This window comes from Oncorhynchus mykiss, chromosome 29, assembly GCF_057628025.1.
Source record: "Oncorhynchus mykiss isolate SJ-2025 chromosome 29, ASM5762802v1, whole genome shotgun sequence".
In the NCBI taxonomy this organism is placed as follows: Eukaryota; Metazoa; Chordata; class Actinopteri; order Salmoniformes; family Salmonidae; genus Oncorhynchus; species Oncorhynchus mykiss.
Genome location: NC_143050.1, coordinates 22125879 through 22153782, shown reverse-complemented (window position 1 = coordinate 22153782; position 27904 = coordinate 22125879). Strand labels below are relative to the sequence as shown.

The window sequence follows — 27904 nt, the reverse complement described above, 5'->3', positions numbered from 1 at the left end:
AGTTGTAGAAACATCACAAGGGTGATCAATGGAAACAGGATGCACGTGAGCTCAATTTCGAGTCTCATAGCAAAGGGTCTGAATATTTTTATGTAAATAAGTGTATTTCTGTTTTTTTTTTTTTTTTGCAAACATTTCTAAAAACCTGTTTTCGTTCTGGTATTGTGAGCATGTGTAGATTGATGAGGAAAACATGTCATTTAATTAATCAATTTTAGAAAAAGGCTGTGGAAAAAGGGAAGGAATACTTTCCCGAATGCACTGTATATTTATACCTTCCAATTAGGTGGAATTCCCTCCTTGTATTTTGAGGATAAACAATCAGTTTCTGTTGCTGAGCAAGAACTGAGTCTTGTTCTCCTATTGCTACTATCATGGCCCAGCCTGAGTCAGGAGGCTTTGTGCTCCTCCGTGCCTTTCACAGGAATTCTTATCAGGCCCACATTCTAGTCTATTGCAGTCCGTTAAATAATTACACTTCTCATACACAACTAGCTTTAACCTAACACTACTTTAAATTCCAATATATAAAAACCTCAAAATTCGTACTAAGAGTACAGTGCCTTGCAAAAGTATTCACCCCCTTGGAGTTTTTCCTATTTTGTTGCATTATACAACCATTACAACCTGTAATTTAAATGGATTTTTATTTGGATTGCATGTAATGGACATACATAAAATAGTCCAAATTGGTGAAGTGAAATGAAAAAAATGACTTGTTTAAAAAAAAATAAAAACGGAAAAGTGGTGCGTGCATATATATTCACCCCATTTGGTACTCTGGTCAGATGAGACTAAAATTGAACTTTTTGGCCATCAAGGACAATGCTATGTCTGGCACAAACTCCACCTCTCATCACCCCGAGAAGACCATCCCCACAATGAAGCATGGTGGTGGCAGCATCATGCTGTGGGGTTGTTTTTCATCGGCAGGGACTGGGAAACTGGTCAGAATTGAATGAAGGATGGATGCCGCTAAATACATGGAAATCCTTGAGGGAAACCTGCTTCAGTCTACTTTAGATTTGAGACTGGGACAGGTTCACCTTCCAGCAGGACAATGACCCTAAGCATACTGCTAAAGCAACACTTGGTTTGGTTTAAGGGGAAACAGTTAAATGTCTTAGAATGGCCTAGTCAAAGCCCAGACCTCAATCCAATTGAGAATCTGTGGTGTATGACTTAAAGATTGCTGTACACCAGTGGAACCCATCCAACTTGAAGGAGCTGGAGTAGTTTTGCATTGAAGAATGGGCAAAAATCCCAGTGGCTAGATGTGCCAAGCTTATAGAGACATACCCCAAGAGACTTGCAGCTGTAATTGCTGCAAAAGGTGGGGAATAGTTATGCACGCTCAAGTTCTGTTTTTATGTCTTATTTCTTGTTTGTTTCACAAGAAAAAAAGATTTTGCATCATCTAAGTGATAGGCATGTTGTGTAAATCAAATGATACAACCCCCCCCCCCCCCCCCCCAAAACGTTTTAATTCCACATTGTAAGGCAACAAAATACCCAAGGGGGATTAATTATTTCGCAACCCACTGTATGTAATGATATGAAACAGTTAAGATAGATCGTAAATTACTGTTCTATAAAACTATCACCTCTAACCCCCAGGCTCCTATTGAACCCTTATGGAATCATTCTTGCAGTCAGAGACAGGCCCCCTTTGTACTTTCCCTCTGCCCAAATACGATGCACATACTGTAGATCATTCCATCTAACCCATAACACTATAATTGCTAATGCTAGGTTAATTGTACAATTATAAAACGGTCTCAAGTCAGTCACATTGTCTTTTGTGTGTTTGTGTGAGTGTAAAATAGGTTATTTTCCCCATTCCCTTCTGGCACTGACCCTGGATGGCTCTGCTTCTCCATCACAGGTGAATGCACTTCAACAAAGGTGCAGCCTCCTAGCTCAGCCTGCTCCCAAAGGCCCCAGAAACTGCAAAAATACAACTGTGGATTATCCTTTTTTCCCTGTTTCTGCCTTCTATCATTTAACAAATGGCAGAAGTAAAGGAGGTTCATATTGCATGAACAGTTCTTCTCAAATAGGGAACATTAGATATGAAATGAAACAACAAACTCAAACAAGTCAAACAGATTAGCTGGACCAAACCAACAATGACTTTTCTAAGGAAACAACAAAACCCAACACATTAATATTTATCACCAACAACATTAAAAATGTGCCCTTGAGAATGTTTTGCTCATGCAATTAAATTGGAAAAAGAGGAAGCCAGTAAATAGTGATTCTGTTTGATGATTATCCTTTATTTGTGCCGATGAGTGTCTCTAATCACATTGGAGATGGAATGAAAGTGGAAGACCACAGGCTGCTCAAAGTTAAACCGGAGAAGATAAGAAACTTCAGCAGTCTGTAATTGGACCTCATTGATCCGTTCGGATTTATAGATCATTATCATGTCACATTATGTAAATGTCTCTTCCTCACAAGAGCATTAGCAAATATCCCGGTCCTTTTCTTTAAATCATCGTGGAACAGCTGCCGTGGGCCTTTATGACACACAGGGTAGAGTGGCAGTGTCAGCCAAGAGCACAATGTATGACCATGTTTAAGGCAGTTGCTCTTGACATGTTGAGAATGTTAACATAGCAGTGAAGCCACAGAGAGTACCGTGTGGAAAGCAGTGACTCTGTTGTCAATAACAAAATTGGAAGTGATGTTAATTTGTGAAGGACCTGTTCTCATTGTTTCAATTCCATTCACATGGTGGTGAGATGTATTGATCTAAAGCTGACCTTGATGTTAGCATATTGTAGTGTATCCACTGTGAACTGAGTATGTGCTTACACACTTGAGATTAGCGGCCTGCCCATGTTCTACCCGTGGAGACCCCGCAGGCAGAGACAGATGGAAAGGCACTCTCTACCACATACAGATGCCCACCTCTTAGCTATCTTTACCATGTCTTTATAGGACAAACACAGAGTGGAAGAAATGCAGGCTCTTTATGTAAACACAATAACAGAAGAAGAAAAAACACTAATAGTAAAATCAAAACACAGCAAATCAGTGAACCTGAACAGCCACACAGAAAGCTTTGTGTCTGATTCAAGAATCACATCTGTCATCTCGGTTAAACCAGAACTAAAGTCTCCTGTGATTGGTCAGCTGCTCGATGAAGTTCTGGGTCCAGAGAAGAGAAGAGATGAAGAAACGTTAAAACAGGGAGCGGAACAGGAACGAGGAGCTCCACCCTCTCTCTTTGCAAGTGATTACATCTAATGTGTGGGAGATATGTTTTGTGACATCTTTCAAAGGATTATGGCTGTGCAGTGCCAAAATGTGTATATCAACAACTCAACAATCCTACTCTCTGATCTCATCTGATGGAGGTGCTTTGTGCTTTTTGTCTTTCGGGTAGTTAAACAATCGGCCATTTATCTGTTTCCATGTACAGCCACTTCCAGCAACCTTTGCTACACTGTTTGTAACACAAGCCTCCAGATTGGCCCACAGCTTGGGGTAAAGGTTAATGGAGTTGACCCACAAATAAGGATTCACCGGCTCCAGCTTGTGTTGTTGCAACCTTGGCATCAACACCTCCTAATTCCTGGAGAAAACCTGAAAAAAAGATATGGTAACATAAAAAAACAGAACTTGTTCTTTATCTTCAGTTCACGTTATGATTTTTTTTCTCTGTATAGACCGTTTCACAGATGATTCCCATTCAAGTGTCATCACCTGAATTTGGTGTCAGGAAGAAAAACGCTTTAGGCAGATGGAGGTGATTGTGGCAGAGTTAAGATCAGTGGAAATGGGTTTAGACATGATCCAGCAGCACTAACAACATGGCCTAGCTTAATGTGAACATGAAGGTGATAGAACAGGGCTGTCCATCACACCCTGGAGATAGGTGCCTGACGGGGAGGATTCTGTCACAGCCACTTTGTATACACATGCTGCAGACACACGCACACACGCAAACACACGCACAAGCCGGGTCTATTCAGGTGTTAATCAACATGGACATCCATTAAAACGTTGTTTTTTTTAAAAACTCATTAGTTCTTTCATCCTTAGAGATTTCAGTTTCTGTCTTCTTTATAGATCATTATCATGTCACATTATGTAAATGTCTCTTTCTCACAAGATCATTAGCACATTTTTTATTTTATTTTAATTTAATTTAAATCATTGTGAATCCAGAAATATTAGTTAATGGCGGTGCTGATTAGGTACTGTAGGTACAGTAAATATATGTCAATAAGGAATATTTTTTGTGCATGAAAAATATAAAATGCACCATCATATCTGAATCCACTACCTCAGCTTCCTACAGCACAGTTTAAAGAAGGTATCAGTGAGGGACCTTAAAAAGACAATTGAAAGATCAATCCATAAAGTGCAGAGCGATGACACAGGTGTGCCCATGGGCTGTATTTCCGAGGAGGAGAATTCACAGCCGTGGTCCATGGGCTGCGGGACTAGGTGGGTGAAGGAATCAGACGCAGAGAGTTCCACTGGGGAAAAGTGCTCTTTTCTTCGGCACACAAAATGATAAGCCCAACAATACAGGGCGCGGACAACAACGTGACAACCCAAAAAACACAGGGTGCCAAGTTAAGAAAATAAATCCACCTCTACCTAAAACACACACACATAAAGACAATCCTGCACAAAACAAGGGCGTGTCCACCTACTAAAAATAGGGAAGCTCATTAAACCAAACAACAGAAACACAGGTGAAACTAATAAGACAAAACAAATGGACAAACAAAAAAGGGATCGGTGGCGGCTAGTAGGACGGTGACAACAACCGCTGAGCACCGCCCGAACAGGCAGGGGAGCCAACTTCGGCGGAAGTCGTGACATCCATGGGCTGTATTTCCGGAGGAGGAGAATTCACAGCCGTGGTCCATGGGCTGGCGCTGCTGCTGGATCCAGAACTTCACAGGCTATTTATTGTTTCACCCCTGTCAGCAGAATGGTCTCGGCTGGTTGAACTCCATCCAAAAGTAAACTCGTCAGCCAAATTGGATGGGAGCAGATACATACGTCCCTCTACAGGGTGGTGTGTTTTAAAAGGAGCAAAGAAAGTGTCAGAATAAGTGTCTGGCTCCATTTGAAGGAGTGCGCTGAACACAGGTAAAATGTCACAGCCTTTTTGGTTAATGCCCATCATCAAGGGGATACGGAGGAAAAGCAAGAAGGGATTCCAGCATGGTTGACAGACTGAAAGATATTTAGATACAAAATGTACCATAAAAGACAGCTATGATCACGGTGACCTATTCATGCCCCTATGCCATTCTGAGGGATGGAGTTACTGAAAAGGTTGTGTCCAGTACTCTCAACTTAACAGAACTCACTTTAATTGGCCTCAACTAAACCCACTCCCCTAAACTCCACTCCACTTTCTAATGCTCAGGGCCTTTCATCTAATGTAAAATGTTTTCCCAATATGCTAGCATTGATTCTTAATGAATTTTAGAAGTGTTTGTGTTATTTCTATTGATATCACAAAAGGCTCTGTGATAACATGTTACTGTGGCAGCAGCATGGGGTTCTAAGTAAACTCTAAATGTTCCTGTGAGTGGTACACACTGAACAACATTATAATGTTTGATGAACAACTGTGTGCTCAGTTACACATTGTTATACTGTATGCTCTGAATGCCTCCCAACATATTTCAGAGATGTTACACTCAAACCCTCAGAACCTCCAAGGGTTGACACCTACATAAAAGTGCCGAGTGCTTTCAAATAAAACATCTAAAAATACTACACACATGAAATTATCAAATGAGACATGGCATACATATTTAATATGACAATATGTTATATTCCCTTTCTCTTCATATCTGTAAAGTCTGTTTCACCTTGGAGTTAATAAATGTTACTACCCCAGAGTCAATGACACATTACACATTCAGCTGTGTTATTGCTTGTTTTAAAACATCTAGCACTGCAAATGTTGCTTGGGTGGTGCCGAGGGAATAGAATCGACAAAGTGCCACTGGCATTCCAATAGAGATTAGTGTCAAAAACCACATAGTAAAATGCTACAGACATCAACAACAAACAACAACAGCTAAAATACATATTTAGATCAGAAATTTACTGGCTACATATTTTACAATATTTCTACTGGATATATTTATCCTTGATTACTTCACCAGAGATGTGTTATAGTTCAATATCCTGAAACTTGGGCAGAAAAATAAACAGGAAATATCTCCTCAACATTTAGCAAAAATGCTATCACAAACTAGATCAACTGTGAGCTTTTGCTCGTTTTTCCCTATACAGTTACAGTCAAACCTGAAAGACTATGATTGAGTATCATGTACATTTACAATTAAAGTTGCAAGATATACACTGAACAAAATGTAAATGCAACATGTAAAGTGTTGGTCTGGTTTCATGAGCTCAAATAAATAGTCCCAGAAATGTTGGGCTGCCCAGTCATGTGAAACCCATAGATTAGGGCCTAATGAATCTCTTTCAATTGACTGATTTCCTATGAACTATAACAATAAATAAAAAATATATATAAAATCTTTGAAATTGTTGCATGTTGCATTGATATTTTTGTTCAGCATATACAGTACCAGTCAAAAGTTTGGACACACCAACTAATTCAAGAGTTTTTCTTAATTTTCTACATTGCAAAATAATAGTGAAGACATCAAAACTATGAAATAACACATATGGAATCATGTAGTAACCAAACAAGTGTTATTCAAATCAAAATTAATGTTATATTTGCCATTCTTCAAAGTAGCCACCCTTTGCCTTGATGACAGCTTTGCACACTCTTGGCATTGTCTCAAGCAGCTTCACTTGGAATGCTTTTCTAACAGTCTTGAAGGAGTTCCCACATATGTTGAGCACTTGTTGGCTGCTTTTCCTTCACTCTGCGGTCCAACTCATCCCAAACCATCTCAATTGGGTTGCGGTCAGGTAATTGCAGATAATAGTAAAAATAATATACAGTTGAAATCGGAAGTTTACATACACCTTAGCCAAATACATTTAAACTCAGTTTTTCACAATTCCTGACATTTAATCAGAGTAAAAAATCCCTGTCTTAGGCTAGTTAGCATCACCACTTTATTTTAAGAATGTGAAACATCAGAATAATGGTAGAGGATTAATTTTTTCATCACATTCCCAGTGAGAAGATTCAATACGTACTCAGTTAGTATTAGGTAGCATTGCCTTTAAATTGTTTAACATGGGTCAAATGTTTCAGGTAGCCTTCCACAAGCTTCCCACAATAAGTTGGGTGAATTTTGGCCCATCCCTCCTGACAGAGCAGGTGTAACTGAATCAGGTTTGTAGGCATTCTTGCTCGCACACACTTTTTCAGTTCTGCCTATGTGATTGAGGTCAGGGCTTTATGATGGCCACTCCAATACCTTGACTTTGTAGTCCTTAAGCCATTTTGCCACAACTTTGTAAGTATGATTGGGGTCATTTTCCATTTGGAAGACCCATTTGCGACCAAGCTTTAACTGATGTCTTGAGATGTTGCTTCAATATATCCATATAATTTTCCAGCCTCATGATGCCATCTATTTTGTGAAGTGCACCAGACCCTCCTGCAGCAAAGCACCCCCACAACATGATGCTGCCACCCCCGTGCTTTACGGTTGGGATGGTATATATATACACACACGCACACACACATACACACTACACACTACGGTTCAAAAGTTTGGGGTTACTTAGAAATGTCCTTGTTTTTGAAAGAAAATTTAAAAAAATTGTCCATTAAAATAACATCAAATTGATCAGAAAAAAAGTGAGGACATTATAAGTGTTGTAAATTACTATTTTAGCTGGAAACGGCTGATCTATACAGGCGTACAGTATATATATATACACACACTGGTCAAAAGTTTTAAAACACCTACTCATTCAAGGGTTTTTCTTTATGTTTACTATTTTCTACATTGAAGACATCAAAACTATAAAATAACACATATGGAATCATGCAGTAACCAAAAAGGTGTTAGATAAATCAAATAAGATTATATATTTTGAGATTCTTCAAATAGCCACCCTTCGCCTTGATGACAGCTTTGCACACTCTTGGCATTCTCTCAACCAGCGTCACCTGGATTGCTTTTCCAACAGTCTTGAAGTGGTTCCGACATATGCTGAACACTTGTTGGCTGCTTTTCCTTCACTCTGACTCATCCTAAACCATCTCAATTTGGTTGAGGTTGGGGGATTGTGGAGGCCAGGTCACGTGATGCAGCACTTCATCACTCTCCTTCTTGATCAAATAGCCCTTACACATCTTGGAGGTGTGTTGGGTCATTGTCCTGTTGAAAAACAAATGATAGTCCCACTAAGTCTAAACCAGTTGGGATGGCGTATCGCTGGTTAATTGTGCCTTGAATTCTAAATAAATCACCAACAGTGTCACCAGCAAAGCACACCCACACCATAACACCTCCTCCTCCATGCTTCACGGTGGGAAATACACATGCAGAGTTCGTCCGTTCACCCACACCGTGTCTCACAAAGACACAGCGGTTGGCACCAAAAATCTCCAATTTGGATTACAGACCAAAGACAAATTTCCACAGGTCTAATGTCCATTGCTCATGTTTCTTTGCCCAAGCAAGTGTCTTCTTCTTATTGATGTCCTTTAGTAGTGGTTTCTTTGCAGCAATTCGACCATGAAGGCCTGACTCACACAGTCTCCTCTGAACAGTTGATGTTGAGATGTTTCTGTTACTTGAACTCTGTGAAGCATTTATTTGGGCTGCAATTTCTGAGGCTGGTAACTCTAATGAACTTATCCTCTGCAGCAGAGGTAACTCTGGGTCTTCCATTCCTGTTGCGGTCCTCATGAGAGCCAGTTTCATCATAGTGCTTGATGGTTTTTGAGACTGCACTTGAAGACACTTTCAAAGTTCTTGAAATGCTCCATATTGACTGTCGTTTCTCTTTGCTTATTTGAGCTGTTCTTGCCATTATATGGACTTGATCTTTTACCAAATAGAGCTATCTTTTGTATAGCCCCCCTACCTTGTCACAACACAACTGATTTGCTCAAACGCATTGAGAAGAAAATAAATTCCACAAATGAACTTTTTACAAGGCACACCTATGAATTGAAATGCATTCCAGTTGACTACCTCATGAAGCTGGTTGAGAGACGGTCAAGAGTGTAGAAAGGTGTCATCAAGGCAAATATAACATATATTTTGATTTGTTTAACACTATTTTGGTTTCTACATGATTCCATGTGTGTTATTTCCTAGTTTTGATATCTTCACTATTATTCTACAATGTAGAATATTATAAAAATAAAGAAAAATCCTTGAATGAGCAGGCGTTCTAAAACTTTTGATCTTTAGTGTTCATATAAGCATCCCGTTTATGTTTCCAGTGAGGCTCATGATTATTTTCTTGTATGTAAATCAATTATCTTGTATGTGTCTAATCAGCATCACTCTGTAGTCAGTTACACATGGTTCCAGCGATAATAAATGCAACGCAGGATCTCAGTAAGTTCCCTCAACGTACATTGGAGACTGGCAACAACAGCCAGCCAGTTCAGCACCTGAACAGCGATCAGGACGAGCTGCTCGTGCACTCCATTGCACTCCAATGCGCCCTGCTTCCATTTCAGCACTGGACAGCGACATCTGGTCACGCATGCTGTTTGAGTTTTTTGCACAATAGTGAAACCTGATAAGATGTACGGCAAATACGCTATATTAACTTGTTTCTTTCTTTGGGTTAATGTTGTATTCCCAAAACAAAAGTGGCATACAAACACTGCTGCAAAGGTTCAGATATTATTTGTAACAATCCATCAAACAGCCTTACAGCACATAGTTTATTACTCTCATTGCATGAGAATACAACTAACAGCACGGGCCAACTGTAGGTTTCTGCATTAAAGGCGGGAGGTAAAGTGAACGTTATCCGTAATTAGTTCTGCGACGAGGAGCCGCGGGAGACATGTCCGATAAAAATGACAGCCATGACCGGGCATCTTGTTTCATTTTAAGTGTCGTTGTGCGCAACCCCTATTTATGCTTGAAACCTTCAGAGACTAAATGCGCCGCAGCCAGCCAGCCAATGTGACACGCTCAAATTAACTTGATTCCCCAACCAACCCAAGTTCTGGGTTGCTTGTTTCATCGCAAATAAAATTGAGGACTGGTGCATACTATTTCCTGGTTTCTATTCTCTGTGGTATCTAGGCTAATGCGTTTTCTCTCTAGTACATTAGGCTACCGTAAAAACACAATCTCAAATCGCACAATCAAACAATTGAAAACGGTGAAAGTACATGTATGTAAGGACGTTCGTCTGTACGAGAGGCGGACCAAAGCGCAGCGTGGTTGTTTTGATTCATGTTTTAATAAATAACTTCACATGAACAAACTAACAAAAACAAGAAATGTGAAAACGCAAAACAGTCCTATCCTGTGACAACAAACACAGTGACAGGAACAATCACCCACCAACACACAGTGACACCCAGGCTACCTAAGTATGATTCTCAATCAGAGACAACTAATGACACCTGCCTCTGATTGAGAACCATACTAGGCTGAAACATAGAAATACCCAAATCATAGAAAAACAAACATAGACTGCCCACCCAACTCACGCCCTGACCATACTAACTACATACAAAACAAAGGAAATAGAGGTCAGAACGTGACAATGTAGCCTTTCATTGGGCATAAATCTAGGCTAATGTGCTAATTGCTATCGTGCAAGAGCATGTCAATTGTCAGCATCAGAGAATGTCCCTTTCTCTCTGTCAATATTTTTGCTACATGCTACTTTCAACATATACACAGCCTGCAGAGACGTGTACTGTATGCTGAGGGAGAGCCGAGGGAAATATATATTTATGCGGGGGGGTACTCTCTCACCAGAAGAGGGCATTCCGATTCTGCCTGAAAAAGTTGCCGTGATACACGCGGAAGTGTTAACTACTCAAACGCTTGCATTTATGTTCTATTTGGTTTCAGCGACGAGGAGAGATAATAGAGGTGAAAGGGGGAATGTTCATCCTGAATGATTTTGGTTTGTTTAACGAGTTAAACTACCGTTAGCAGACCCTTTTGAATTTTCCTCTGATCAGGTAAAGATTCTTTAGGTGTGAATTCCCTGTCAGTCATCGCAAGATTTATATGTCGCTTTTCACTGGGGAGATCTTCTGGTGTTCACAAAGCCTCTTGGGCAAATCGTTGTTTGCGCTTTATGCGATAATGGATGGATAGAGAGTGACGAGAAAGTATCAACTGGAATCTTTCAACTGTCATGATTATTTTTGAATTGTCATTTATGACTTGGATGTGGCATTGTTTACTCTCTGTGGCGCTGTTGATATTGGACCCAACAATTTTACGCGGGAATTATATGCACGGATGTGATAGAAAACTAGATCAGGATTTTCGTCTGTCGTTGGGAATAGTGAGATATGTTCCATGGTGAAACTAAGGGATTGACACACGGATACCCATCTGACTCGCTTAAATTCCGGGGTCAGCGACGGGCAGGTGCGTGTTGGAATCGGCGGCTGCGCGCAGTGACTGGGGTCGTGGATTAGAACCACACCGTTTGAGGAGAGCGCGTGTCATGCGGACTCGGGTGTCGCACGCTGGAAGGCTTTAAAACCTGTGGTCAGGAGCTGACAGATAAGCGGATATGGGTAAGTAGGTTATATGTGCATGTAAATGTACCATATCTGCTTCATGTAGGGAAAACGAGAGTAAGCTAATGCGTCTTTTCCCTAAAATTCACTCACACAATGCCGGTAACGCGAAAAGATCTGGGATGTTCAGATAAAAAAAACTATTATTGCAATTTCGAGATTTCACAAAAGATTGTTAATTTGTAAGTGTTATAAAACAAATGTAGCACACTTATCGTTTTGAATAGCCATGATGTGCCCAAAACAGTCAACAATCACAGAGCTGCAATATGGTTCGTTTTTTTCTCCTTGCGGTATTACATGCGATGAATGTCTTTGTGAGATTAAGAATTGGACACATAACAAATATGCAAATATGCCGTTCTAGTTTAGCCTGTGATTGCATCTGAAATAACTGTTCCGTTTACAAAAAGCTCTGTAGTCGAATGCATCCATTCATTAGCTTATGTCTGGAGCCTCCTATTTCTTCTTCACTGCTTTAAGAAGCAGACTGAATCCGGATCATTGATTGGGACTGGAATGCTAATCATGTTTTATGTTGGATGCAAGTCAACTTCACAAAGCGTGGTCCTGCATAATTATCGACAACCCGTTCATGGTTGTGTTTTCTTTCATTTAATGATCTAACGTGTCAGTGGTAGCCTATGTCCAACAATAACCGAGAACAGATCATTTGAGTTTCATGAGTATATGCGTTTTGTATTTTGTATTTACTGCTTTGCAGCAGCTACTCTGCCTGGGGTCCTGCACAATTAAGGCAGTTATTTACAATTAAAAACATTGAATTACATTTCACAACTGATTTCACAACATATTAAGTGTTTGCACTCAGGCCGCTACTCTACCACTACATACTACAACACAAAATCCATGTACGTGTGTATAGTGCGTATGTTATCATGTGTGAGTGTGTATGCGTGTGTCTGTGTTTCTCTTCACAGTCCCCGCGGATCCATAAGGTGCATTTTTATCTGTTATAAGCTGTCATTTTTATCTGTAGTTCGATACATTAAGCTACATGCAGATTAATTACGCAGATAAACTTTACTCATGAGATCATCATTTTGCTTTGCTATATCAAATCATACATATAGGCTAGTGTCGTGTGTGCACCTGCTCTTTGTTAAGCGGTGAAGACAGTCTGTTATGTTCTCTCTTGCTCTTTGGTCGTTGAGAGCCGATTGGGAATCATTTCTGTTATTTGACCTGGCATCTACAATAGGCTTAATGAATGCAATTTGGAGCGCGAACAGCCTGCAAATCGTGCATCAAATTGTGTGAGCATGTTCGCTCAAGTGTGTGTGTGTGTGTGTGTGTTCGGTGCGTGTGTCTAGGCATGTGGTTGCTTGAGTTTCTGACTATTTAAATCATCAGTATGTTTGTGTTGACAGTTCATTTAGGCCTACGTGTTTTTCTCTCTGTCTTTGCTACCTCTGTTATTGTCGCCCGAGGTATAGCCTAATCTCCACAGCCTTTATTTAACTTACACAGATGGCCAAGTGCACTGGCTATGCAGTGCCATTAATTGTAAGGTGGCACGATGTATCGACCTACAGTAGGCTACTGCACTGCATCGATACATTGTTTACCTAAAAGAACATTGGAATCAAAGAGCCAATGAAATGTATATGGGCTCAGTTTTAAATTGTACACTTGCTCTGAAATAACAATAATAATAATTCTAAATGCTCACATATAAATATGACTGCACATTATTGAAAAGTTAGTTTTGCACTAGCCTGTCCACTCTTAGGGAAAAAAAAAGATTCTGGATAGAACCAATAAGTTCTATTGCTTGCTTCATATATGGCACCCCTAAAGGTTCTATATAGGACCCTTTTATAGGGTGCTTTGATCAGAACCCCAGGGGTTCCTCACTGAACCATAATTGGTTCCATATAGAAGCCTTGGGTAGCATATAGGGTTTTCTATGGAACCAATTTCAATTCTATATTGAACCTTTAGGGGTGCCATATGGAGCAAGCATTGAACCCTTTTTGGTTATATCTAGAATCTTTTCTCTAAGAGTTTAGTCTATATAGATATAGCTTGAGCACTTGGAATTGCTAATGACAATGCAGGATGGATTGCATTGATCGTGCTTTTTCTCTCTTCCTTAGGCAACAGGCAAAATACTCGTATACTTGTATTTTAATGCATTGTTTGTTTGTTTTCTATGAATAAGCTTTTCAATCCAACCTGGTCTCAGAGCATTTCATATTATTCTGTATGTAAATCCGAGACACTCCATTTAGTGTGATATGTCACGTTTCATATGGTATGTATTCATTTGTGGATGTCCATCACCCGTTTCGTATGACTTGTTACTAATTACAACTCACATTATATGTTCCGAATTTGCATAACGTACAATATTTGACACATTTGCAAAACATACTATACAAATTAGCGAAACCTTTGATATCTTACTAATTTGAACTAGGTGGCTAACATTAGCTAGCTGGCTAACATTAGCTAGACTAGGGGTTAGGGTTAAGTTTAGGAGTTAGGTTAAGGTGTTAGGGGAAGGATTAGCTAAAAGGGTTAAGATTAGGGTTATCTAAAAGGGTTAGGGTTAGGGAAAGGGATAGCTAAAAGGGTTAAGATTAGGGTTATCTAAAAGGGTTAGGGTTAGGGAAAGGGATAGCTAAAAGGGTTAAGGTTAGGGGAAGGGTTAGCTAACATGCTAAGTAATTGCAAAATAGCTAAGAAGTAATAAGTAGTTGAAAAGTTGCTAATTAGCAAAAATGTTAAAGTTGTCCGTGATGAGATTCAACCTCGCAACCTTTGTATTGCTAGACATTCCCAATATATCCCTGACCAACCACCCTACATTCGTTTTTGACTTAAGTAACCATCTGTCTTATGTAACCATACCAAACATAACATTTGCTATGTTATATCTAGTCTATGAGACCTGGCTGTTTCATCATATCCCCCATTTGCACAACATACTTGCCAGCTTGCAACACAATATTTCAACCTCTAGCAGATGCATATGTATGGTCTAAAGTTTATGGGGTGGAGAGCACATTCTCACATCAAGTAAATTTTTTATCAATGCCAACTTTTGTGTGAACTGGCACACGCACATTTTGGGGTAAATTTTGTATGTATACTCGGTTGAGGCCCCTGGGGCATCATTTATCAAAGGGGTGTGGGCACATAAAAGACTCTAAAACTTGTGTGTGCCAGTTTTCCCGCAAAGGTTTTGAACTTGATGGGAAGTGTGCGGATCTCCACGCAAATCTCAAACCATGAGTGCACACAACTTCTAGAAGGTTGATCTACTGTATTGCAAGAAATAGGCTTATTGTTTGTTTGGGGAAATGGTAGGTGTTTGATGCACTGGAATTATAATAATGGTAGGAAAAACATTAGATATAGACCTGATGATAAAACAGATGCATTTGCCGTTGGTAAAGAGATTGCATAGCAGCATGTCATCTAATGTGTTTATTTAACTTTTATTATAGGCCTAAATCATAATCATATCGCAGGACATGTCTCTCCTTTTCTGACATAACTGGTTGAAATTATTCCCACTACAGAAATAGTAGGCTACCATTTATCAATCGCTCATTCAATAGCAAAGCATGTTCGAAAGTACTGTACACTGAACGGGAATATAAATGCAACATGTTACAATTTCACAGTTTTAACTGAGTTACAGTTCATATAAGGCAATCAGTCAATTGGAATATATTCATTAGGCCTAAATCTATGGATTTCACATGCCTGGGAATACAGATATGCATCTGTTGGTCACAGACACCTTAAAAAAAGATAGGGACGTAGATCAGAAAACCAGTCAGTATCTGGTGTGACCACCATTTGCCTAATGCAGCGTGACACATCTCCTTCACATAGAGTTGATCAGGGGGTTGATTGTGGCCTGTGGAATGTTGTCCCATTCCTCTTCAATGGCTGTGTGAAGTTGCTGGATATTGACGAGAACTGGAACACGCTGTCATACATGTCGATCCAGAGCATCCCACACATGCTCAATGTGTGGCATGTGTGGTGAGTTTGCAGTGGAAGAACTGGGACATTTTCAGCTTCCAGGAATTGTGTATAGATCCTTGTGACATGCATTATCATACTGAAACATGAGGTGATATCGGCAGATGAATGGCACGACAATGGGTCTCAGGATCTCGTTACGGTATCTCTGTCCATTCAAAATGCCATCAATAAAATGCAATTATGTTCGTTGTCCATAGCTTATGCCTTCCCATACCATAACCCGTGGGGTACTCTGTTCACAGCGATGACAGCAAACCGATCGCCCACACGACGCCATACATGCTGTCTGCCATCTGCCCAGTAAAGTTGAAACCGGAATTCATTCGTGAAGAGCACACTTCTCCAGCGTGCCAGTGGCCATCGAAGGTGAGTATTTGCGACTGAAGTTGGTTACGATAGTCAGGTCAAGACCCTGGTGAGGACAACGAGCATGCAGATGAGAATCTCTGAGACAATTTCTGACAGTTTGTGCAGAAATTATTAGGTTGTGCAAACTCACATTTTCATCTGCTGTCCCTCTGGCTGGTCTCAGATGATCCCGCAGTGGCCATCGAAGGTGAGCATTTGCCCACTGAAGTTGGTTACGACGCCAAACTGCAGTCAGGTCAAGACCCTGATAAGGACAATGAGCATGTAGATGAGCTTCCTTGAAATTGTTTCTGACAGTTTAGTGCAGATATTATTCGGTTGTGCAAACCCACATTTTCAAATGCTGTCTGGGTGGCTGGTCTCAGACGATCCCACAGGAGGTCCTGGGCTGGTTACACGTGGTCTGCGGCTGTAAAATGTGTTGGACGTACTTCCACATTCTCTAAAACAATGTTGGAGGTGGCTTATGGTAGAGAAGAAAACATAAAATTCTCTAGCAACTGCTCTGGAGGACATTCCTGCAGTCAGTATGCCAATTGAAAGCTCCCTCAACTTGAGACATCTTTGTTCCAAGTATCTTGGCAAAGGAGAAATGCTCACTCTCAGGGATGTAATCAAATTTGTGTGCAAAATAGAAGAGAAATAAGCCATTTACGCGTATTGAACATCTTTTATTTCAGCTCATGAAACATGGGACCAACACTTTACATGTTGTGTTAATATTTTTGTTCAGTGTAAATAGAACAGTAAATTGACAGTATGGGATGGCTACTGTTTTGCTGTGCGATAGGTTTAGGAGCACGACATCAAAGTCTATTTAATTTCAGAGCCTATAGGCTACAAAGGCAGTATAGAAAAACTCAATCATGTATTGATAAACAAAATGTTGAATAACAATTTGTCTTTCGCATAGAGGTGTGGGTTGTAGCATTTACTTTTAATTTGTTTGAAAGGACAATCAATCTTGTACAATGCGCAGCCACTGTTTGGAACTCGCTAAGCAGCATGCATTTTTTATTTGGATAAGTCACTAGAACGTTCTGCCCACACCTCTACAGAAATCACATTTTCCATTGATTTTTTTTTTGGGGGGGGGGCTTTCATGGCCCAGTTCCACATCTCCAAATCAAAGGTGAATGGAGGGCGTTTTCTAGTCGAGGTTGTAGCGCTCGTTTTACGACCACACATATAATATGGTTCTGATTTATCAATGAAAACATGCCTGTATGTTGCATGTGACAGTTTGATAAAGAACAATAATTTGTTGCGCACGCAAATCCTAGAACCTCCACGTACGGCAAAATTTAGTAAGAAATGCGTACGCATGGTTGATAAATGAGGCCCCTCGAGAGGGCAGCAGGGCAGGGGTGGCTCTGAGAGAGGATGTGACAGTCATCAATAGTGTTGTGAGTGCTGGAGGTTGATTGGTTATTCTCAGTCACTCCAACCTGACGGAACCCTTCCCGCCAGGGGAAATCAGAAAACAGACACAAGGACAAAACAACTCTACACTAACACACATCTCTGTGTGCGTGCACGTGCTTTTGGATACTGGTGTATTGAGGAGAATCCACCACAAACTTTCTCTTCATCCAGTTGCCCTTGTTTGTACTGTAGACCACCTACTTCAGTAACTGCAAATAGCCAATGTATCTGCTCTGCATTTCTGTGATTACACAAAGACATCTGCGTATCCTCAGAACATTCAGGCAATACACACAGGACAGGAAGCGCTGGTTCCCAAGCACCAAGGAAATTGGACTGCTTCGGCTGGCTAGTACTCATCTCAATGTTAATTGGAGACTAATAGGATGGCTTAGGCTGGTCTGAGGGGACGTCCTTCCCTAAGCATTAGGCTCGTGTCCAGACACAATGTGGGCATGGCTGCGCCTGATAGCAGTTTTGTTAATGGCAAAAAAAACACAACAATGAGCCACTTGGGTGTTCGAAGATCATAGCGTAGTGTATATTTGCCAAGCTATGATTTATATATCTTGACAGTGGGTCAGCTTTGTGCTCTTCCTCTCATTCTTTGTTAAAGTTTAAAAACAAAAGGATCCATATCCCTGCCATCTTAGTTTTATTGTAGCAATCTCAGTAGTAGTGCTAGTAGTATTGGTAGTAGGAGTAGCAGAAGCAGAGATATTCTGTTATTATAAGGGGATAAGTAGTAAATTGACTTATACAGTTAATCCTAGCATGGTAATCACAATAAAAAGCAACGGTGTACCAAGGATATGGGCAACAAACCAATGATCGGAACATGGATGATTATGGCTATGCAGTTCAAGGGGAAAAAAGAAGTCTAACAACTGAAGTGGTAATAGTGGAGTGTTAGGAATGAAGAGGTGATATATAGTTAATCGGCTGATATGGTAACCAAATGGTAATGATTAGGGAAGTATGGTAGAGAGGTGGTAATCGATACACACAGCTCATGAGTGACACCCCTGAAGGCAACCTGTGTTCTTCTCTGAATAAGATAAGAGTTATATGAGGAGAGGAAGATGGCTTAGTGAATCATTAGTGCACAGCGTGCTCATTAAACCACACATCGTGTCAGTCAGGGCATAAAGGTGCCTAATGAAGAAGGCTCAAGCTAAAGTATGTATCTCACAAGCTATGTTAATAAAGCTACACATCTCTTAGGAGGATGTGTAAATGTACACTAAATCTGATGAACACACAATTTCTTTAAGCTGCCCACAATGCATCACATGAAAGACATGCAATGACATTTTCTTTACAGTAAATCAACAATGTTGTGTTCTATAATGTTGACTTGCCTAATTAGAGTTTAAAAAAAATACTAAACTTTAAGTTTTTGAAACACAGGAATATACATGTATGTACTGATATTGTAACAAATTTGACATGAGTAAAAAACATTGCAGATAGAGAAATCATTTGTTAAGCTTTTGATCAGCATTTTCCTGTTAGTAATTTATCTTCTAGACTAGAGACTAACTAAAGAAAACGAAATAATTGATGGAGGACCTGGTTCAATCAAAAACTGTCATACATTATCTTTAGAATCCCAAGGTTTTACACACACACACACACACACACACACACAGAGAGAGAATCAATCAATAAAATGTATTTTATAAAGCCATTTTTACATCAGCAGTTATCACAAAGTGCTTACAGTGCATTGGAAAGTATTCAGATCCTTTTACCATATTTTATTACGTTACAGCCTTATTCTAACAAAAAGTTGTGTACCAATCTACACACAATGACCCATAATGCCAAAGCAACATTTTTTCATTTTTATTTTTGTTGCAAATTCATTACAATTTTTATTTTTTAAATATCACATTTACATAAGTGTTCAGCCTCGTTACTCATTACTTTGGCAGCGATTACAGCCTTGCGTCTTCTTGAGTATGATGCTACTATGGGGAGTTTCTCCCATTCTTCTCTGCAGATCCTCTCAATCTCTGTTAGGTTGGATGTGGAGCGTTGCTGCAGGTCTCTCCAGAGATGTTCGATCGGGTTCAAGTCCGGGCTCTGGCTGGGCCACTCAAGGACATTCAGAGACTTGTCCCGTTGTCTTGGCTGTGTGCTTAGGGTCATTGTCCTGTTGGAAGGTGAACCTTCGCCACAGTCTGAGCACTCTGGAGCAAATTTTCATCAAGGAATAAGGATGCTTGCTCTTTGGGGTTTTAAGCCGGGTACAGTGCCTTGCGAAAGTATTCGGCCCCCTTGAACTTTGCGACCTTTTGTCACATTTCAGGCTTCAAACATAAAGACATAAAACTGTATTTTTTTGTGAAGAATCAACAACAAGTGGGACACAATCATGAAGTGGAACGACATTTATTGGATATTTCAAACTTTTTTAACAAATCAAAAACTGAAAAATTGGGCGTGCAAAATTATTCAGCCCCCTTAAGTTAATACTTTGTAGCGCCACCTTTTGCTGCGATTACAGCTGTAAGTCGCTTGGGGTATGTCTCTATCAGTTTTGCACATCGAGAGACTGACATTTTTTCCCATTCCTCCTTGCAAAACTCAGTGAGGTTGAATGGAGAGCATTTGTGAACAGCAGTTTTCAGTTCTTTCCACAGATTCTCGATTGGATTCAGGTCTGGACTTTGACTTGGCCATTCTAACACCTGGATATGTTTATTTTTGAACCATTCCATTGTAGATTTTGCTTTATTTTTTGGATCATTGTCTTGTTGGAAGACAAATCTCTGTCCCAGTCTCAGGTCTTTTGCAGACTCCATCAGGTTTTCTTCCAGAATGGTCCTGTATTTGGCTCCATCCATCTTCCCATCAATTTTAACCATCTTCCCTGTCCCTGCTGAAGAAAAGCAGGCCCAAACCATGATGCTGCCACCACCATGTTTGACAGTGGGTATGGTGTGTTCAGGGTGATGAGCTGTGTTGCCTTTACGCCAAACATAACGTTTTGCATTGTTGCCAAAAAGTTCAATTTTGGTTTCATCTGACCAGAGCACCTTCTTCCACATGTTTGGTGTGTCTCCCAGGTGGCTTGTGGCAAACTTTAAACGACACTTTTTATGGATATCTTTAAGAAATGGCTTTCTTCTTGCCACTCTTCCATAAAGGCCAGATTTGTGCAATATCCGACTGATTGTTGTCCTAGATCTCTGCAGTTCATCCAGAGTGATCATGGGCCTCTTGGCTGCATCTCTGATCAGTCTTCTCCTTGTATGAGCTGAAAGTTTAGAGGGACGGCCAGGTCTTGGTAGATTTGCAGTGGTCCGATACTCCTTCCATTTCAATATTATTGCTTGCACAGTGCTCCTTGGGATGTTTAAAGCTTGGGAAATCTTTTTGTATCCAAATCCGGCTTTAAACTTCTTCACAACAGTATCTCGGACCTGCCTGGTGTGTTCCTTGTTCTTCATGATGCTCTCTGCGCTTTTAACGGACCTCTGAGACTATCACAGTGAAGGTGCATTTATACGGAGACTTGATTACACACAGGTGGATTGTATTTATCATCATTAGTCATTTAGGTCAACATTGGATCATTCAGAGATCCTCACTGAACTTCTGGAGAGAGTTTGCTGCACTGAAAGTAAAGGGGCCTAATAATTTTGCACGCCCAATTTTTCAGTTTTTGATTTGTTAAAAAAGTTTGAAATATCCAATAAATGTCGTTCCACTTCATGATTGTGTCCCACTTGTTGTTGATTCTTCACAAAAAAATAAAATGTTATATCTTTATGTTTGAAGCCTAAAATGTGGCAAAAGGTCGCAAAGTTCAAGGGGGCCGAATACTTTCGCAAGGCACTGTATCTGTATACTGTACATTAATACTATATGCCTATGGATTCTTGAAGAGTAAATACATTATGTGTGCATCATAGGCTTAGTTCAAATGTCTTACCTCATCAGAAACCAAAATATAAGCTTGTTTTACTCCAGTGTTTGTAATTAAAAAAAAATGGAAACAAACACTGTAGGCTCAAAACATGGTTAAAACTATACATTTGATGTCATGGATGAATTTGAGAATGGTTTCATTTCTCCAGGCCCGTTCCTCAGCTTTTTACAAAAAGAGGGGTGATTGCTTTTGTTATTGTTTCAACTAAGATTTTTAGCTTTAAGCCTCAAGTACGGTCAAAGGCATTTTATTCTATCTCACTGATACACTCCTGAAACGTTAGCATGCATACACCATCACTGTCACATTTCCCATCATAGAGGAACATCTAGGATGATTGGAGTGTCACACTAATCACGTTTCCATCCACGGTTTTTATGTGAGTAAAGTCATACTGTGTAAAAAAAAATCACAACAGCTGTAATGGAAACTTTCGCTACAGTTTGATAAATGCTGATATACACTTTAATTTGTTCTTTTGACATGGTGGGATATTTTTGTGTCAATAAAAACAATTATGAAAGAAATGGCTGTGGAAATGCCTTTATGTGCAAATATTGATATAATAACCATTATATTGAAGTAAACTTGGAGTCTAGTGATGATAGGGTGTCTGGTCCTCCTACTAAGACTGGGGAAACCATGCAGTTTATTAGGCGACAGATGAAATAAATGATGATGAACTTCACAGGGTGGTGACAGTGCATGGTGATGAGCTTGATGCTCCTTTACAATAAATATATCGTAAAGATATTATTCTGGTTACATGATGATTGATGCTTAATATTCTCACTCTTATCCATAATAATTTCATCATGTAGACTAGCCTATCCACACTGTATCTGTGAGCTGTTGTCTAGAGCACACGTGTCAAGACCAGAGTAGGCAAATTTGCTATTTTATTCTTTTTGATTTAACTAGGCAACTTTTAACACAACAGTTCCTGTGGCAAAACTATCGAGTTAAAAAGGCAATGGACATGCGTTGAACTTTAGATTTTTATTAGGTACCTGAAAACTTAAGCTGAAAGGTACAATTTATGTGCATTATGTCAGCACGCACAGATTTCTCTCCTGAACAAGTCAGTTTGGTGGAAACACTTCAGGTGGGAAAATACGCATATTTTCTTCATGTTGATTTTCTTTTATATTCGCATGAAAATCTGTCGCCACCCTAGCTTATGACATACATATGATAACCAATTTAAAAACAACTATGGGCTATATTAAACCACACATTCATCCTACCTTTGGATTAAAGGATGTTAACCAGGTATTACAGGGGTTTAGCCCAGAGAAAAGAGCACACAACCAGTGGATGCACTCCTCAAGAGGAAATCAATGCATCTTAATGACAGATCGTTAGTGACTCTGTAAGGGGAGTGCTTTTAATGGAAACAGCTCACTCTCACCTACGGACAAAGACCGATTGCACTGGGCACACACTGGTTGAATCAACGTTGTTTCCATGTCATTTCAATGAAATTACGTTGAACCAACATGGAATAGACATTGAATTGACGTCTAGGCCCAGTGGGATATCAAACCTGGCTACATACTGACCGATTCTCATTATCACCATCAGTGGTTCAATAGTCTGCATCTGCAGTATTTCTTCTATATAATTTCTTGTCCCAAGTAGCAGTAACATTATATCTAAGGACACAGCACAGCATGATCAGATAACTGTTTTTGTCTGTACTTACTGTATATTCAAATGGTTCATGTACAGGTAACTACCAACATAAAGTGTCTTAATAGGGCGTTGGGCCAACACGAGCCAGAACAGCTTCAATGCACCTTGGCATAGATACTACAAGTGTCTGGAACTATATTGGAGGGATCCGACACCATTGTTCCAGGAGAAATTCCATCATTTTGGTGTTTAGTTGATGGTGGTAGAAAACTCTGTCTAAGGGCCACTCCAGAATCTCCCATAAGTGTTCAGTTGGGTTGAGATCTGATGACTGAGAAGGCCATGGCACATGGTTTACATAATTTGAATGCTCATCAAACCATTCAGTGACCAATTGTGCCCTGTTGATGGGGGCATTGTCATCCTATGGGGGAGTAGCCATGGTAGCCAAAATAATGGCCTGCCCAGCATTTTTATACATCAAATAAAATGAAACGTTATTTGTCACATAAGCCAAATACAACAGGTATAGACTTTACCGTGTAATGCTTACTTATGAGCCCTTTTCTGGAGTGGCCCTTAGCGTTATACAAGGTGTACCAGTACTGAGGGGGTACGAGATAGTTGAGGTAATATATAGAGTACATGTACGTACTGTAGGTAGGGGTAAAAGTGACAAGTCATTCAGGATAGATAATAGTGTGAAAGAGTGTGAGTGTGTGGGGCGTCAATATGCATGTGTGTGAGAGTATGTAGGGTGTATTGGAGTATCGGTGTGGTGTGTGTGTGTGAGTGTATGGGTAGAGTCCAGTGAGTATGCATAGAGCCAGTGCAAGTGGGCCAGTGCAAATAAAAAGGGGGTCAATGTAAATAGTCCGGGTGGCCATTTGATTAACTGTTCAGCAGTCTTATTGCTTGGTAGTATAAGCTGTTCAGGAACCTTTTGTTCCCAGACTTGGCGTTCCGGTACCCCGGTAGCAGAGAGAACAATCTATGACTTGGGTGGCTGAAGTATTTGACTTTTTCTTTTACGTTACATTTTTGTACCTTAATCATGGTGGGATGTTAATTGCTTAATTATCTCATGAACCACACCTGTGTGGAAGCACCTGCTTTCAATCCCCTTTGTATCCCTCATATCCCTCAAGTGTTTCTATTATTTTGGCACTTACAGAACATTTATATATGTTTCTTGTGCACAGCAGAATTGTTTAACTCCATAGAGTTTCTAGAGAACTGACTCTTCTTATTTGAACTTGGTGGAAGTGAATACCATGATTTACTCAGACCCCTTAACTACTCTGTTATGGTTCAATGTGAAGTGGCTAAATTCTAAATTGATACTCCTCCGGATTTGTATACACAACCGCCAGCTCCTGAATGTTAATTTGCTGGGAGCCGGGTTGCGTTTATGACTTCTCTTGTTTGCCTTAAGCACTGTGGCGGCTTGTGGGAAGACTAAATTCAGACAGAGACAGGTTGCAGTTAAAGCCAAATTAAAACCACCATTTTCTTCACCTGTTGAATACATTATATCTGAACAGTAAGCAGGTGGTGGTAGTCTTCGGTGCTGAGGAATAATTGACCCACATGGTTGACAATAACATGGACCATCATTGCCACCCACATTTAACGTGACAGATGGGTTGTTGTTAGATGCTTTCAGTAAAAAGTGATATTCTCTCTCTCTCTCAATCTGTCCCTCTCTGCAGGCTCTGCTATGCGGCGCCGCTGGCTGATGGTACCGCTGCTCATGCAGGTGTGGCTGGCTGCATCTCCGTCCCTCAGCGAGCGCCCATGCCCCAAAAGCTGTCGCTGTGATGGGAAAATCGTCTACTGTGAGTCAAGCGCCTTTCGTGATGTCCCCAAGAACCTCTCAGGGGGCTGCCAAGGCCTGTCCTTACGTTACAACAGTCTGGCGAGTCTCAGAGCCGGACAGTTTGTGGGCCTCAACCAGCTCATCTGGCTCTACTTGGACCACAACTACATTGCCTCTGTGGACGTACTGGCTTTCCAAGGCGTTCGGAGGCTCAAGGAGCTGATCCTGAGTTCCAACAAGATCACAATGCTCCACAACACCACTTTCCACCCTATACCCAACCTCCGCAACCTGGACCTGTCTTACAACAAACTGGCAGCCCTGCAGCCGGGCCAGTTCCAGGGCCTCCGCAAGCTCCTCAGCCTGCACATGCGCTCCAACTCCTTGAAGATCATCCCTGTGCGTCTGTTCCAGGACTGCAGAAACCTGGAGTTCCTGGACCTGGGCTACAACCGCCTGCGCAGCATCACCCGCAACGCCTTTTCAGGCCTGCTGAAACTGACTGAGCTGCACCTGGAGCACAACCAGTTCTCCAAGATCAACTTCTCCCACTTCCCACGCCTCTACAACCTGCGGGCGCTGTACCTGCAGTGGAACCGCATCCGCTCCATGAGCCAGGGCCTCACCTGGACATGGACCTCCCTGCAGAAGCTGGACCTGTCTGGCAATGATCTGCAAGAGGTGGATGCTACTGTCTACCAATGCCTGCCCAACCTTCAAACACTCAATCTGGATTCCAACAAACTGACCAACGTGTCCCAGGAGACCGTGTCGGCCTGGATCTCCCTGACCACCATCAGCCTGGCGGGGAATGTGTGGGACTGTGGCCCTGTGATCTGCCCCTTGGTGGTCTGGCTGAGGAACTTCAAGGGGAACAAGGAGACCACCATGATCTGCGCCGCCCCCAAGGAGGCCCAAGGTGAGAAGGTCATGGATGCCATAGACACCCACGGTGTGTGTCGGGCTACCGCCATCACACCCCTCACAGCCAGCACCCGGCCCACCCCCTCTAAAGGCCCAGACCAGACAGAACACCACCCAGCCTACCCCACGCCCCACACCGGAGCTGGGAAGAGGGGAGAGGGATCTAGAGGTGGCCCTGCATCTTCAGCTGTCACCCCACCCATGGAACCACCACCTGAGCATGAGTTTGAGCCTGTGTCCTTTCACAAGATTGTGGCGGGGAGCGTTGCCCTGTTTTTGTCTGTGGCGATGATCCTGTTGGTGATCTACGTGTCGTGGAAGCGCTATCCCAGCAGCGTCAAGCAGTTGCAGGAGCACTCTGCCGCGGCTCGCAAACGGCGGAAAAAAGCTAGAGAGACAGAGCACACGCTGAGCTCCCCACTGCAGGAGTACTATGTGGACTACAAGCCCACCAATTCGGAGGCCATGGACGTGCTTGTCAACGGGACTGGCTCCTGCACCTGCACCATCTCAGGCTCCAGGGAATGCGAGGTATGAACCACACCACCCGCCACCCCTTCTAAACAAATCTCTTCCACAGCGAGGCTATCTGAGGTAAATTCTTACACTGCTTTTGATAGATATTAACATCTGTGGCTTTTACTTTAGTATCTCCCCTCTTGGATTGACTGTATCTCTTTTTTAGAGGTTAGGAATGGTGTGTTGTGACGGGTAGAAGTTATGGATCGCTTTGGGATTTCCTTGAGTAGTTTTCCTTGTGTTCAAAGAAGAGTTTTGGTATTCACTTACACCCTTGTCTCTGTTGAGAGGAAAACGTTGTTTGATGTAAAATTGTGTTGAAACGCAAATAAGTACAACCAATTACATTTACGATCCTAAATAATATCACTAGCTCAAAGTGTGCTGCTGGCTTTTTGTGATAATTCCATGAATTCTGAGAGGTAGTTTCAATTGCTTATTTTGGTGCAGGTTTTTTTTTCTCCAAAATGGCAAAGGCATTGTTTTGTGTGTGTTTACCTTTATCTCGGGTCTGTTTTTGATAAGCCACTTTGTTCAGATTCGTCCCTGGACACTGTTGTGACAGCAAAGAGGTTCAAACTCCATTGATGACTTCATCTTATTCCTGATATAGCAATGACTCACAATGTATTTCCACCTTTGCCTCTCTTTCTTCATCTTACATTCATAATTGCAGGTGTAAGTTACACACACACTCACACAGACCGTGGCCGTAGTCTTGCCTACTACTTACTAAAACGGCATGCTGTGTGCTAATGCTTTTTAAAAGGCACTGTTTAGTTTAACAAATGCAGTAAGCAACACATCTCAGAATACTGTACTAGGCTCATCTACACTGATAATGAGTCATTTAATGCACAAGTTGCGTTTATTCCAGCCGTTGGTTCATTTTGGTACAGCATGTCACCTTATGTGATTATCAGCTGTTGTCAAACACGCTTGGTTCTAGAAGAACGATTCTCTTCCTCAATAGTGAGCAGCAAATTCTAGTAGATGAAAGCCAAAATGAGTATGACATCCTGGCAATTAAAGCATACAACATTTTCTAAATGTCACATACTACAAGACGTTCTATTTTCACAAACCCCACATGCCTGCTATTTAGAACACAGTGCAGGTTTCAGACATGGCCACACGGCCACACACGGCCACACACGGCCTCACACGGCCACACACGGCCTCACACGGCCACACACGGCCACACACGGCCTCACACGGCCTCACACGGCCACACACGGCCACACACGGCCACACACGGCCACACACGGCCACACACGGCCTCACAGCCACACACGGCCTCACAGCCACATACAAGGCCTCACAGCCACACACAAGGCCTCAAAGCCACACACGGCCTCAAAGCCACACACGGCCTCACACGGCCACACACGGCCACACACGGCCACACACGGCCACACAGCCACACACGGCCACACAGCCACACATGGCCTCACAGCCACACACAAGGCCTCAAAGCCACACACGGCCTCAAAGCCACACACGGCATCAAAGCCACACACGTCCTCACACGGCCACACACGGCCACACACGGCCACACACGGCCACAAAGCCA

At 41.5% G+C, this 27904-nt stretch overlaps 1 protein-coding gene across 2 annotated transcripts in view; it reads left to right on the top strand.

The window, feature by feature from the left end:
* Positions 1-10804: 10804 nt before the first annotated feature.
* Positions 10805-27904, top strand: part of LOC110509874 (leucine-rich repeat transmembrane neuronal protein 4) — a 135183-nt gene continuing 118083 nt past the window's right edge. Inside the window, exons 1-3 of one of the 2 annotated variants that reach the window (XM_036967882.2) lie at positions 10805-11671; positions 15943-16066; positions 24782-26343. In XM_036967882.2, the coding sequence (XP_036823777.2) occupies positions 24790-26343 (1554 nt within the window). In that variant the 5' untranslated portion in view covers positions 10805-11671; positions 15943-16066; positions 24782-24789. The remainder of the gene's footprint in view (positions 11672-15942; positions 16067-24781; positions 26344-27904) is intronic. The other variant, XM_021591052.3, reaches the window with a different exon arrangement.